The sequence below is a fragment of the Sinocyclocheilus grahami genome, unplaced genomic scaffold (genome assembly GCF_001515645.1).
Source record: "Sinocyclocheilus grahami isolate Dianchi unplaced genomic scaffold, SAMN03320097.WGS_v1.1 scaffold176.1, whole genome shotgun sequence".
Classification (NCBI taxonomy): Eukaryota; Metazoa; Chordata; class Actinopteri; order Cypriniformes; family Cyprinidae; genus Sinocyclocheilus; species Sinocyclocheilus grahami.
The window spans coordinates 4144578-4156573 of record NW_015505355.1 but is presented as its reverse complement, the minus strand read 5'-3'; the positions used below and the strand labels follow the sequence as shown (position 1 = coordinate 4156573).

At 37.3% G+C, this 11996-nt stretch overlaps 1 protein-coding gene across 1 annotated transcript in view; it reads left to right on the top strand.

The window, feature by feature from the left end:
• The first annotated feature begins 5883 nt into the window (after positions 1-5883).
• Positions 5884-11996, top strand: part of moxd1 (monooxygenase, DBH-like 1) — a 21681-nt gene continuing 15568 nt past the window's right edge. Inside the window, exons 1-4 of the mRNA XM_016283778.1 lie at positions 5884-6153; positions 8372-8518; positions 8787-8954; positions 9408-9491. Coding sequence (XP_016139264.1) covers positions 5884-6153; positions 8372-8518; positions 8787-8954; positions 9408-9491 — 669 coding nt within the window. The remainder of the gene's footprint in view (positions 6154-8371; positions 8519-8786; positions 8955-9407; positions 9492-11996) is intronic.

Below are 11996 nucleotides of genomic sequence, written 5' to 3'. Positions count from 1 at the left end.
AGAGTCTAAAATGCATGCACCGGTATTTCCAATTATACATGGAGGAACAGATGGTAAATGAAGTTGATTGAACATTAAAACAACGGTAGCTTATGGTGACACGCTATAAAAGACGACAAAAATTTAAAAATTCATACATAACTCACATTTCATGTACGAAAGCTATGCGACCGAGTCTCCTCTCGCAGAGAGAGTGTCCCCTGAAAGCTGCTCATATTTTATCCACTCTGAGGTGATGGAGGGATATGCCTGGAGGAGAGAAATGAAAAGGATCCGAGTGAAAATTAAATGGCTCCGTCTGGCAGTCAGCTCAGCGGGGGCCTAGGGTTAATCAGAGGGGGTGAGAAAGAGAGAGCGAGAGAGAGCGAGAGAGAGAAACACTAGGAGGACGACAGTACTGCAGACAGACTGCAAAGCATCAGAGAGACTATGAGAACAGCGAGTATGAGACACAAAGTCAAAAACAGACAGAAAGATTCATCAGGATGGAAACTCACAGGGACAGGAAGCATGTTTAGAGAGGCTCGGCTGCCCTCAGAGACCTTTTGAACCTGCCGCAGTGGGTCTATCTGTGAGTCCGTGCTACATGAGGTGCTGTATGTGTGTGATGTGCATCAGTGAAAATGCAGGTGTTGAGTGTTGAGCAGTGGTATTGCTTCAGTCTCTGTCTCTATGGAACCAAGCCGACACAGGTATAGAGACTCTGGAACTTATTTAAAAAGTAGAAGCTACATGGCATACAACTTATTTAATGCATGTAGAGATATGCACTTCTTACATTAGTAATTAATACAGAAATAGAATATTGAATATAATAGCCTGTATTTTGCTATATATACACACACACACAAAACCCCTGAAATAATCGAAATAAATTTTTATAACTTTTAAAATACTATTTTATAATCTTTATAATATTTTTATAAATGTTATATTTTTTTAATGATTTATTCGAAGTTTATTTATTCTGAAAAATATTCTTCTAACTTTCACAATTGTGACCCTGGACCACAAAACCAGTCATAAGTAGCACGGGTATATTTGTATCAATGGCCAACAATACATTGTATGGGTCAAAATTGTCGATTTTTCTTTTATGCCAAAAAATCATTAGGATATTAAGAACATGGGCCAATCTCTGAGTCCCCTATAATGGAAAATGTCATTTCATTTTTTTCCTCAGTTTGAAACTATGCATTCCATATGCTTGTTTTACAAGGATGGGTCAGCATGCATCCTTGTGCTTCTGACAGTGTGCTAATCTCAGTCTGGGCAGCTGCTTCTGGTGAGGGCTAAATGTCTTCAATGTGATATATATTGAAAGTTCAGCTGAGTAATCAGAAGCCATTATCAGCAGTTTAACTTCACACAAGCTTCTGAAGTCAATTATGCTGCATATAATATGCGACTGAAAGCACCCATTTGATGTAAAGTACTTACAGTGTCTATAAAATAGCTGTGCAAATACAGTAATGTCCATTGGCCTAATATATGGGAATATGAGTCAGTCTCAATGAAGAAGCTCTCAGAACGCTGTTGGAGGCCTCCAGAGAGGAAAGCTGCATCACTTGAAGAAAAGTGTAACTTTTTAAAAGGGCTTTTCTAACACTTCTTCTTGGTTAGGAAATTAGGGAAAGTTTTTTTTTCTTTTTTTTTCAACAACTTTGAAACTTAGGCGGAGGAGTGTTCTACATTGCCAAAAGAAAAGCAATTTCACGCTTCATTCCAAGATCTGAACACTACCTTATTGGAATTAACACCATTACACATCAAGACTAGAAAACTTTGTTCGCACATTAAACCCCTTTAATTATAAGTATGATAACAAACCATGTTAAGAAAGCTTACCATGATAGTAAATACTCAATAGCATCACCAAATACCTAAATTGCCCATTTAAACTATTTAATTCATAAGCATGTGTAAATACCTATTTAGATTTTGGTGTGAATTTGAGAAGTCATGCCCAAAAATGATATATAGGCTAACTTGCGCATACAGGCTTTATGAAGTAAATAATACAGATTTTTCATAAAGTAAATATTTAATACAAACTGTCATGGAATCTCAATTTAACATGTCAGTAATACTTAAATCTCAAATTCTGATCATAACAGCTAGACCACCAGAAAACAGGCTACTTGAAGACTTACCCAGCAGCCGGTAAAAAATGTGTGTCGGATCCCGATCTCATGGGAGTTTGAACTCATCCACTAGATGAAGGTACGTGTTACCACAGTGTAAAAAAAAAATATATATATATATATATATATATATATATATATATATGCATTTTGGTGTTTAGGAAAGTTGATGTTTTTCACGCTATTCAGTTAATCCCTGTCCTCTGCTGTCCTCTAGTGTCTGCAGATGAAACTACAAAGCAGGTACCAGGAATGTCTGCTGGTCCTGATGTTGTGGATGTAAAGTATTAATGAGAGGGGCTCAACAAACAAATGAGCCTCAGGTGTTTCAAAAAAAAGTTAAACAAAATACAATTTCTGATATTATGCCTAAAGAAAAATCATTAGTTTCGACCACTCTGTTTCTGTTTCCATAACAGCATTGCCATTGAGCTAACACACACTTACCATTTTTCTGTCCACCAGTTCATGTCAAACACAATATAAATCAATTAAAACACCCTAGTTATCTATTTACTGAAATCATTCATACTTCATACTTCGTCTAGGATTTCTAAGTTTCAGACCAGAAATTAAGCAAACAATAATCTAGAAGCTTGCGTTCTGCAAGTGAACGTTGCTTTATTATGCCATCTCAAAGAGGCACAAAATCACTTTCACAGACTTTTTCATTAAATGTTCCCTCCTGGTGGAATGATCTGCCCAAATCAATCTGAGCAGCTGAGTCCTTAGCCATCTTCAAGAATCGGCTAAAAACACATCTCTTCCATCTTTATTTGACCCTCTAACTCTAGCACTCTCTATTCTAATTCTATTCTTTTTAAAAATAAAAAAAACTTGCACTCTATTCATTTACTGCTACACTAGCTTTTCTAATCTTTTTGTATTCTATCTATGTTTTCTTTTTATTTATTATACAATTAACAAAAGCAAAAAAGGCCTCTAACACTAGTTTGCGCTATTCTTTTTCTATTCTATCTGTTTTCTTTTTATTATATAATTTAAAAAAAAAACTTGCTACTCGTACTGCGTTAAGCTAACTGAGATTTGTTATTGCACATGTATATCATAGCTCTTTTGTTGATTTTGATTGCTTCCATTGTCCTCATTTGTATGTCCCTTTGGATAAAAGCAACTGCTAAATGACTAAACGTAAATGTAAATGTCTAAAACAGCACAAAATGTGTGTTTTTCCATCACCCTGAATAGGATTTGATGGATGGATGGATGGATGGATGGATGGATGTGATGAACATTGTCATTACAAGTGTACTCTTAAAATATAATATGCTTTGTTACCAGTAGATGGCAGTCATCAGTCACAAATGTACACCTCAGAAGTTTAGAACAGAATACAAGGGAAAAGAATAGAACAAAGCTTGTAGTACCATACAACCGGTGCCATTTGAAACTGTATTTTTAAAATGAATTGTATTTCACTGGTAGGCTAAATCAACAAGGATCTCCAAACCCCTCAGAGTTAATCATATTTTCTTTATTTTTAATGTCATAACTTGGAAAATCCAGAATTCTTTAGGAGGCCTAAATGTCTTTGCACCTTCTAAACAAAGATAATCTTTTAAAATAATAACATCTCTCTCATCTCTATATCAGTCTCATACATAGAACCTGCTCACAGCTTGCCAAACTTGATCTACTTGTGCACCTTTTTCTCACACAAAACACATGGTACAGTAATTAAACTAGTTTAATTAAGACCCGTCACTGTTTCTATAGTTGTTGTACCAAAGTGATATGTAAAGCACACTTCAGAATCTCACTGGATGCATAAAGCAGTGCTTCCCAACCTTTTTTACTCCAAGGCAAGCCACCATCCACAAAAATATTTGAACGTCTCATTACTTTTTCAGTTGTTTGTGATTACAAATAGTTTTCAACCCAATAAAATATTTAGTGCTTGACATAACTATTGTAAAAATGGCCACTGAGTTATCGGAGTTTAATTTCATGATTTATCCAGGCCTAGAAATTACACTTTTAAAATGATTCTCTCTCATATGTAAATAACAGCTGGTATCCTTCTTCAAAAGAAAAAAACAGTTAAGGGAATTAAAACGTGAATTAAAATAGACATTTTGATTTTTCATTGTTTTTGGCTCATTTAATGCTTGTTACGCCCCCTTGGATCTTGAGCCCCCCTTGGAAATTTGCTGAGGCCCCTAGGTGGGCCCCGGGCCCCTGGTTGAAACCCACTGTAGTAGAGGTCATCCAGGTACTGTTCTCATATTATAAATACTACACATGCTGACATACTCATTTTAATTATTTCTTTTTGCAAACTATATAGTAGATGAGCTTAAGGCTACATTTTCACTTACTTATGAAGAAATGAATTAGGTTATTAATTGTTTTAATTAAAGTGTATAACAGAGCAAAATAAAGCTGCTAAGTGAAGCAGGATTTAATCTAAACAACGTTTGGGTCAAAGTAAGTTACCAAACATTCAAATGGTGCTTTGCCTTGTACTTGAAAAACGATACATCCCACTGAGTTATCGGAGTTTAATTTCATGATTTATCCAGGCCTAGAAATTACACTTTTAAAATGATTCTCTCTCATATGTAAATAACAGCTGGTATCCTAATTCAAAAAAAAAAAACAGTTAAGGGAATTAAAACGTGAATTAAAATAGACATTTTGATTTTTCATTGTTTTTGGCTCATTTAATGCTTGTTACGCCCCCTTGGATCTTGAGCCCCCCTTGGAAATTTGCTGAGGCCCCTAGGTGGGCCCCGGGCCCCTGGTTGAGAACCACTGTAGTAGAGGTCATCCAGGTACTGTTCTCATATTATAAATACTACACATGCTGACATACTCATTTTAATTATTTCTTTTTGCAAACTATATAGTAGATGAGCTTAAGGCTACATTTTCACTTACTTATGAAGAAATTAATTAGATTATTAATTGTTTTAATTAAAGTGTATAACAGAGCAAAATAAAGCTGCTAAGTGAAGCAGGATTTAATCTAAACAAAGTTTGGGTCAAAGTAAGTTACCAAACATTCAAATGGTGCTTTGCCTTGTACTTGAAAAACGATACATTTACACAGATTTAACAGTGTAGCATATTGTAATCACGCCGTTGATTCTAATGACTGCACGGCAGCTGCTTGATAATAACGCGAGCGTTCTACTTTTGTCGCGTCGCGCTCGTAGACACGGTGTTCAGCTCTACATCTCTTTCCACATCAAAGGGAAATCACACAAGTTCCAACAGTTCAACGGTGGGGAGGCTGCCAGCGCTTGAAAGGATCATTCGCCTCCAGTGCACCAAAGTAAACAAACACGCTTGCCCTCGGAAGTTGCATATTTCCATAAACTGCTCTATGGATAAAAAGCGTCCTTGAGTGCAGTCGGCGTTGTTTGCGATTAAGCTCGATATGTCAGAAAATCAGCCTCTTTGCGCTCTAGTTTTTTTAACTTCACTCTTCTGCTCGGTATGCTCACAGGGGACACGATTCGTTCATTCAGCTGCACTAGATGTGGATGGGAGATACAACATTAAGTGGGGATTTGATGAGTCCACGATCACTTTTGAGGTAGAAGTGGAAACGAGAGCGGTGGGGAGGCTGCCAGCGCTTGAAAGGATCATTCGCCTCCAGTGCACCAAAGCAAACAAACACGCTTGCCCTCGGAAGTTGCATATTTCCATAAACTGCTCTATGGATAATAAGCGTCCTTGAGTGCAGTCGGCGTTGTTTGCGATTAAGCTCGAAATGTCTGAAAATCAGCCTCTTTGCGCTCTAGTTTTTTTAACTTCACTCTTCTGCTCGGTATGCTCACAGGGGACACGATTCATTCATTCAGCTGCACTAGATGTGGATGGGAGATACAACATTAAGTGGGGATTTGATGAGTCCACGATCACTTTTGAGGTAGAAGTGGAAACGAGAGGATATATAGGATTCGGTTTGTCACCGACCGGTGCGATGTCCTCGTCTGATATCGTGATAGGTGGTGTGCTCAGCGGAAGTCCATATCTGCTGGTAAGTGTGCAAGCACCTTTGGGTTTGAATGCATCTCACATTCAACGCTGATTATACAGTTCAAGAGAACACTGACTCACATTTTAAAATCAGTCTGCTGCATTTGATCTCTGTAAATGTCGGGCTGGATTGATTATTATTATTTCTGTTTTAAGTGCTGATTATTCAAGTCATTTGAGTCTTATTTGGTGGTTGTTTTTTTTCTAACAAAAATGTTTGGGATGGATCTGTTTTGGTCAATCTTTGTTATGGATAATCTGCTATGGATCATCTTTTCTTCCATCCATTTAACTATAGCCTATAACAATAGCCTAATTGTAAGAATAAATAAGTTTTTTTTATTTTTTACTATCCCATAATGTCACTGTGCATTCATCAGAAAATAACAGTTCACACTTAACAAGCAGAACTAATCAAGTTATATATAATATATAACTTATATATAGTGTTGGGCTAGTTACTCAAAGAATGTAATATATTACTCATTACTAGTTACTCATTTGAAAAGTAATATTGTTACTTTACGATACTTTACTTTCTGGCAACAGTAATTAGTTACACTACTAGTTACATTACTTTTTCTTCGCACCCCACAAAAGTTGTAACTGTGCATCTTCCACATAACATTCTAGTGATTGATAGTGACATTCAAGTAGAAGTGTTGTATTAATCTCAGTAATTGTCATGTGTGGCTTTAAGCTAATTGTCATTTCTCCGTTACACATATACGATTATATCTCATTAAGTTTGTAAGAAACTTTAATTTTCCAAAAAGATTTTTAATTTTAGTAATATAATGCTGATCAGATAATACCACATGCTGATCAGAGGGATGTGGGTGGGATGTAATGCCAGAGTAAAGTAAAGCCACAACTTACACAAAAGTGCTCGTGATCATCTTTTTTCCTGACAAAATCAATATAATGCAATATTTCTATCTGCTGAATGTAAGCTTTTCCATATTCCAAGCTTGCCTGCTGCACCAGGGACATCACATGCATGTGCGAGTCGTGAAAATCATGAAAATAAATCTAGGAATTATTTGATTGTTGGATTTTAAATCAGCGGGGTTGAGGCATCCAAAGTAACTAAGTAACTAAGCTGTTTTATGGATGGTAACTGTAATATTATTACTGAAATGTTATTAGTAATTAGTTACACTACTAGTTACTGCAAAAAGTAATATTATTACAGTAACTAAGTTACTAGTTACTATTACTGCCCAACACTGCTTATATATTAATTGCTCAACTTTTTACAGCCATTCATTCTCATATGAGCAACTCCTAGCTTTTTAAACTTGGAGTTAGACATACCCCAAAACATGAAAAATAATTTGCACTACTTTGGATCACAAAACAACTTCGCATAAATATTAGGAATTATCAATGTCATTATTATTATTTATTTTTGTGTGTCAATAAAGCAGAAATAAAATGCATATTCTGTATATTGTATATTATCAGAACATATGTATTGGTAGTGGTCACAAAAACTATATTGATTATTGTTAGAATTTGTCATTTTTACTTGACTTCCATCATTTTTTACAGTAAATGGGAATTTTAATCATGCAATGTTCATAGAGTTTATTATAAAATTATATTCAGGTTTTCAGATTGTGTGACCACTCTCCACTCTCCAAGACCACTTTCGAACATTTAAATCTGCAGTGATAGCTTTTTGTGTCCTGAAATCTACTGCAATGAGATCATCCACTGACCCACTGACCTGACTACAATCAGCTGCCCTGTTGTGACCTGGATTGTATTCAGACAGTACTCACATAAACACTACTGTTTCAACTGCAAGCAGCGCAATATTTCAATACATCCACACTGGTGTATATTCTCTGCACATAATCTCCATCCAGCTGATGTATACAATAGAAGTTTATGATTAGATTTCAACACAGCACTATTCATCAGCATTGTGTAATGAATGCTCATTTATATCAATACATTTCTGTTTTAGTTTTGTAAGCATGAGTCATGACGTCTTTTGTTCCAAAACATATCCATAATGGTGTCTGAATGTATTGGAAACAAATAGGACATTTGCCAGTGCAGCTAACCAAACATTTTGAGCAGGTTATCAAATGTGACCACACACACATGCATTTACTCATATGATCCCAGTACTCCTTAAAAATAGCTTCTTTTCTGATTCAAACTCAAACCTGAGATGGACTAACTTCGTTCTTCCTCACTCTGCTCAGGACTACTATACAGACTCAAACAGAAAGGTCCATAAAGATGCGCTGCAGAGCTACCAGCTGCTGTACGGCAGAGAGAATGACACACATACCGTTCTGGCTTTCAGCAGAAACCTCCAGACCTGTGATGACAATGACAAAGTCATTACGGTAGGTTTGACTGCATGCACCATTACATCTGGCTCCGTAAGTCTGAAAGAACCATCAGTGGCAGTGTTTGTAACCAGTTTTTGGAGTCATTTTTTGAACTCTTGGTTGTAATTTTAGCACATTGCCTTTTGTTCAGGGGAAATAATAGTTCAGTATTTTATTAAGGAGTTAAATAAACTCACTTCCCCAAAATGTTGTCAAATTATTACTTGTATAGAAAGTCTCTTGCACTTAAGTCTACAATTACCCATAATTTGTCAATGCCCAGGGCAGTACAGTGAGAGTGATCTGGGCGTTCCATGCGGAGGATGTGAGAGTGTCAGGACCAGTCTACCATGGGACGAACAGAGGCAGAAAGAGTCTGCGATTACTCAACCCTGGAACCAGCTCCAGCATCCCAGCAGGAACAGCTTTCTTTGACCTTCAAAACGAGGAGGTGAGGAAAGTGCATTCAGCAGACTGCTGGAGCGTTTGATGAGCTAGGAGTGACAGAGAACGGCTTAGCCCTAGGCAGTGTTATACCTACTGTTTCATCTATTTTTGCATGCTTAGGAATCAAGGTCCTTGTGGTTACATATGAATCCTTTTTAAAATACAAACCCTTTTGCTTCCTGATTGGGTATTTTGAATGAAAACAAGGCCCCTTTTATGCTTGTGGGATACTGCCAAACACCAGATTTAATAAGAGGGCACATATTTACAACCGCATAACAAATACTCAGCATTGAATAGGGGGAAAAAAATGGAAATGGGATTAATAAAACGTCCATGCTCTCCAGTCCACAATGGAATACTTCTGCTTGTTGCTGTCTAACTGCTACATTTAACTATTTTGTGACTGATGCAAATATTCTATCTATACATTTGTTAACATGTTCAAATATTGTAGGTTCCTGTACCGCATAAGGATACAACGTACTGGTGTCAGATCTTTAAATTTCCAGAGCTGAAGAAGAAACATCATATAATCAGAGTGAGTAATAAAATTCTTTACATTTTCAAGAATGCCCATCATAATCAAATCATAACGGTTTAAAACATTTAAATTCATTAAAGGGGTCATATGATGTTGCTAAAAAGAACATTATTTTGTGTATTTCGTGTAATGAAATGTGTTTATGTGGTTTAAGGTTAAAAAACACATTATTTTCCACATACTGTACATTATTTTTTCTTCTCTATGCCCCGCCTTTCTGAAGCACGTCGATTTTTACAAAGCTCATCAGTATGAAAAGCGAGGTGTGCTCTTATTGGCCAGCTATCCAGTGCGTTGTGATTGGCCGAATACCTCAAGCGTGTGGAGAATGAAACAAAGTAAGACGCAGACGGTCAAACACACAATCATCTTCATTAAAAGTAGTAAGACAAACGCATCTTTCCAGTGCTGATGCCACGTGCTCTCCTATTGCGGTCTTTAATCTTGAAATTAGCTGATAAAATAATAAAATGCAGCGCTTATCTTTTTGTAAATATAGCGCGAGAATTGAAGATCGGATTTAAATTTGTTTTGCGACGACACATTTATGTGCCAAGTGTAAATGGAAACGTTTTAACAAATCAGATAGATATCCGATCAGCGAAAACGCATGAAATGACCAGGTATAAACAGGCCCTATAAATATAAGCCCTGTGTTGTTTTCTGTTCACTGTCTTTGCGCATAACCTGGTTGTTCTGTTCTGTTCTGTTCCTGTTCCTGTTTCCAGTTTTGGATTTTGTGTATATAAAACTAAATTGCTGTGCTTAGATCCAATCTCTCAACTTCATTTGCAACCAGGCTGTGACAGCATCATATAAGAAAGGACTGTTTATAATTCACTAGAAGGCCTAGAGTGGGCGGAGGCCGGCTTGAATGAGCTGCGGCGGGCGGGCTTGAGAACGCTGCGGCCGGCGGATTCGACGAAGGAGCGTCCGGCGGGCTTGCGGCAACCACATGTGACGACCCTGGGCAGGACTCCGCTTCGTCCACAGTGAAAGCCGATCTGGCGATCCACAGCGCCAAGTTTATGTATTTCCTCAGCGACCAGCACGGATCAGCTCCAGGCTTGATGAAGAGGATATCGTCCTCTTTTGGAAGACCAAACAAAAGTAGTTTCGCTTTCACAACGAAACACACAGCGCCTTCCCAACATGGCATCGGTGGCAACAACAATACTACAGTGAGAATAAAAGTTACGCCTTCTTTCTTTGCGTGAACATTTGGGCGGCGTTATGCAAATCTTCCCACATCGTGACGTAGACATGTGGGGGAGTGTTAGAACGAGCCGTTTTAGGTAGGCGTGGTTGACTCTTAACTTTTATAAAGAATATCTCTTTGGATTTGAGACTTTAGTCTTTGAAACTTTACAGATCTTCTTTATGCACCAAGAGCTTGTAACACTCCAAAGAGAAAGGAAAAATTTAAATCTCATCATATGACCCCTTTAAAGTCATGTTTTAAACCAGAGAAGATATACAGCGACTGTTATTCCAGAGATGCATGCTTAGGAAATTACAGGCTTACATATTGCCAATTAACTGCTCCCTGTTGTGAAGTACCTTCTACTATTTCAGTTCACTTCTTCTGTACTTACATTTATGGGCTTTCATGAAGCTTGTGCATTTTCAGATTCCTGTCAATTAAGTACTGTTATTAACTGGCATGATCATCTTTACAAAATGTAAATGCCAAGAAAATCTAGATAATACCAGTGTTGGGGCAGCAACTTGCAAGCTACAAGATAATCATAGTATGAAGCAATTAAACTTCAGTCAAGCTTCTGTTTTTAAAAGTAGCTACACTAAAATATATATTCCTGGTACAATAACAATAACTTACATAACTATGTCGGAAACCTAGCACAACAACTCGAATTGGTGAATCATTTTTGTGAATCTGTTCATTTCTGGATGAACAGATTCCCTCAAATGATATGTGAAGGAGGACCACTGCGAACAATTCACAAGAATTAATCAAACTTTACAATGCATCTCTCACATGTATGTTCTGTATATGTATGTCGTTTGACCTAGTTTCCTGTGTTCCTACTTACCCGCAAATAGTTTATCTTAGTTACTCATTGATTTGATTAGTGTCTGCACCTGTTTGATTGGTTTGTTTCATAAAGGGGCTGTTTACACCTGGTCACTTCATGCGTTTTGTCTGATCAGATAGCTATCCGATCGTGAAAAGACCAGGTGTAAATGCCCTCCGAAACGCATTCGAGACGGATATAATTCCGGTCGCTCAAACCACTTCAGGAGGTGGTCTGGGATGCATTCCAGACGAAACTGGACCGAAATGTTAAAATAATAAACGTGTGAGAGCGTGTTATAGGCTATATGACATTAGTCAGACTGCGCTAATGCAACACGCATCGCCACGGACGAGTAGCTGAGTATCTCTTCAGCAAGCCGACGTGCAAACTGCCGAGAATGAAACAAAGTAAGACGCAGACGGTCAAACACACAATCATCTTCATTAAAAGTAGTAAGACAAAC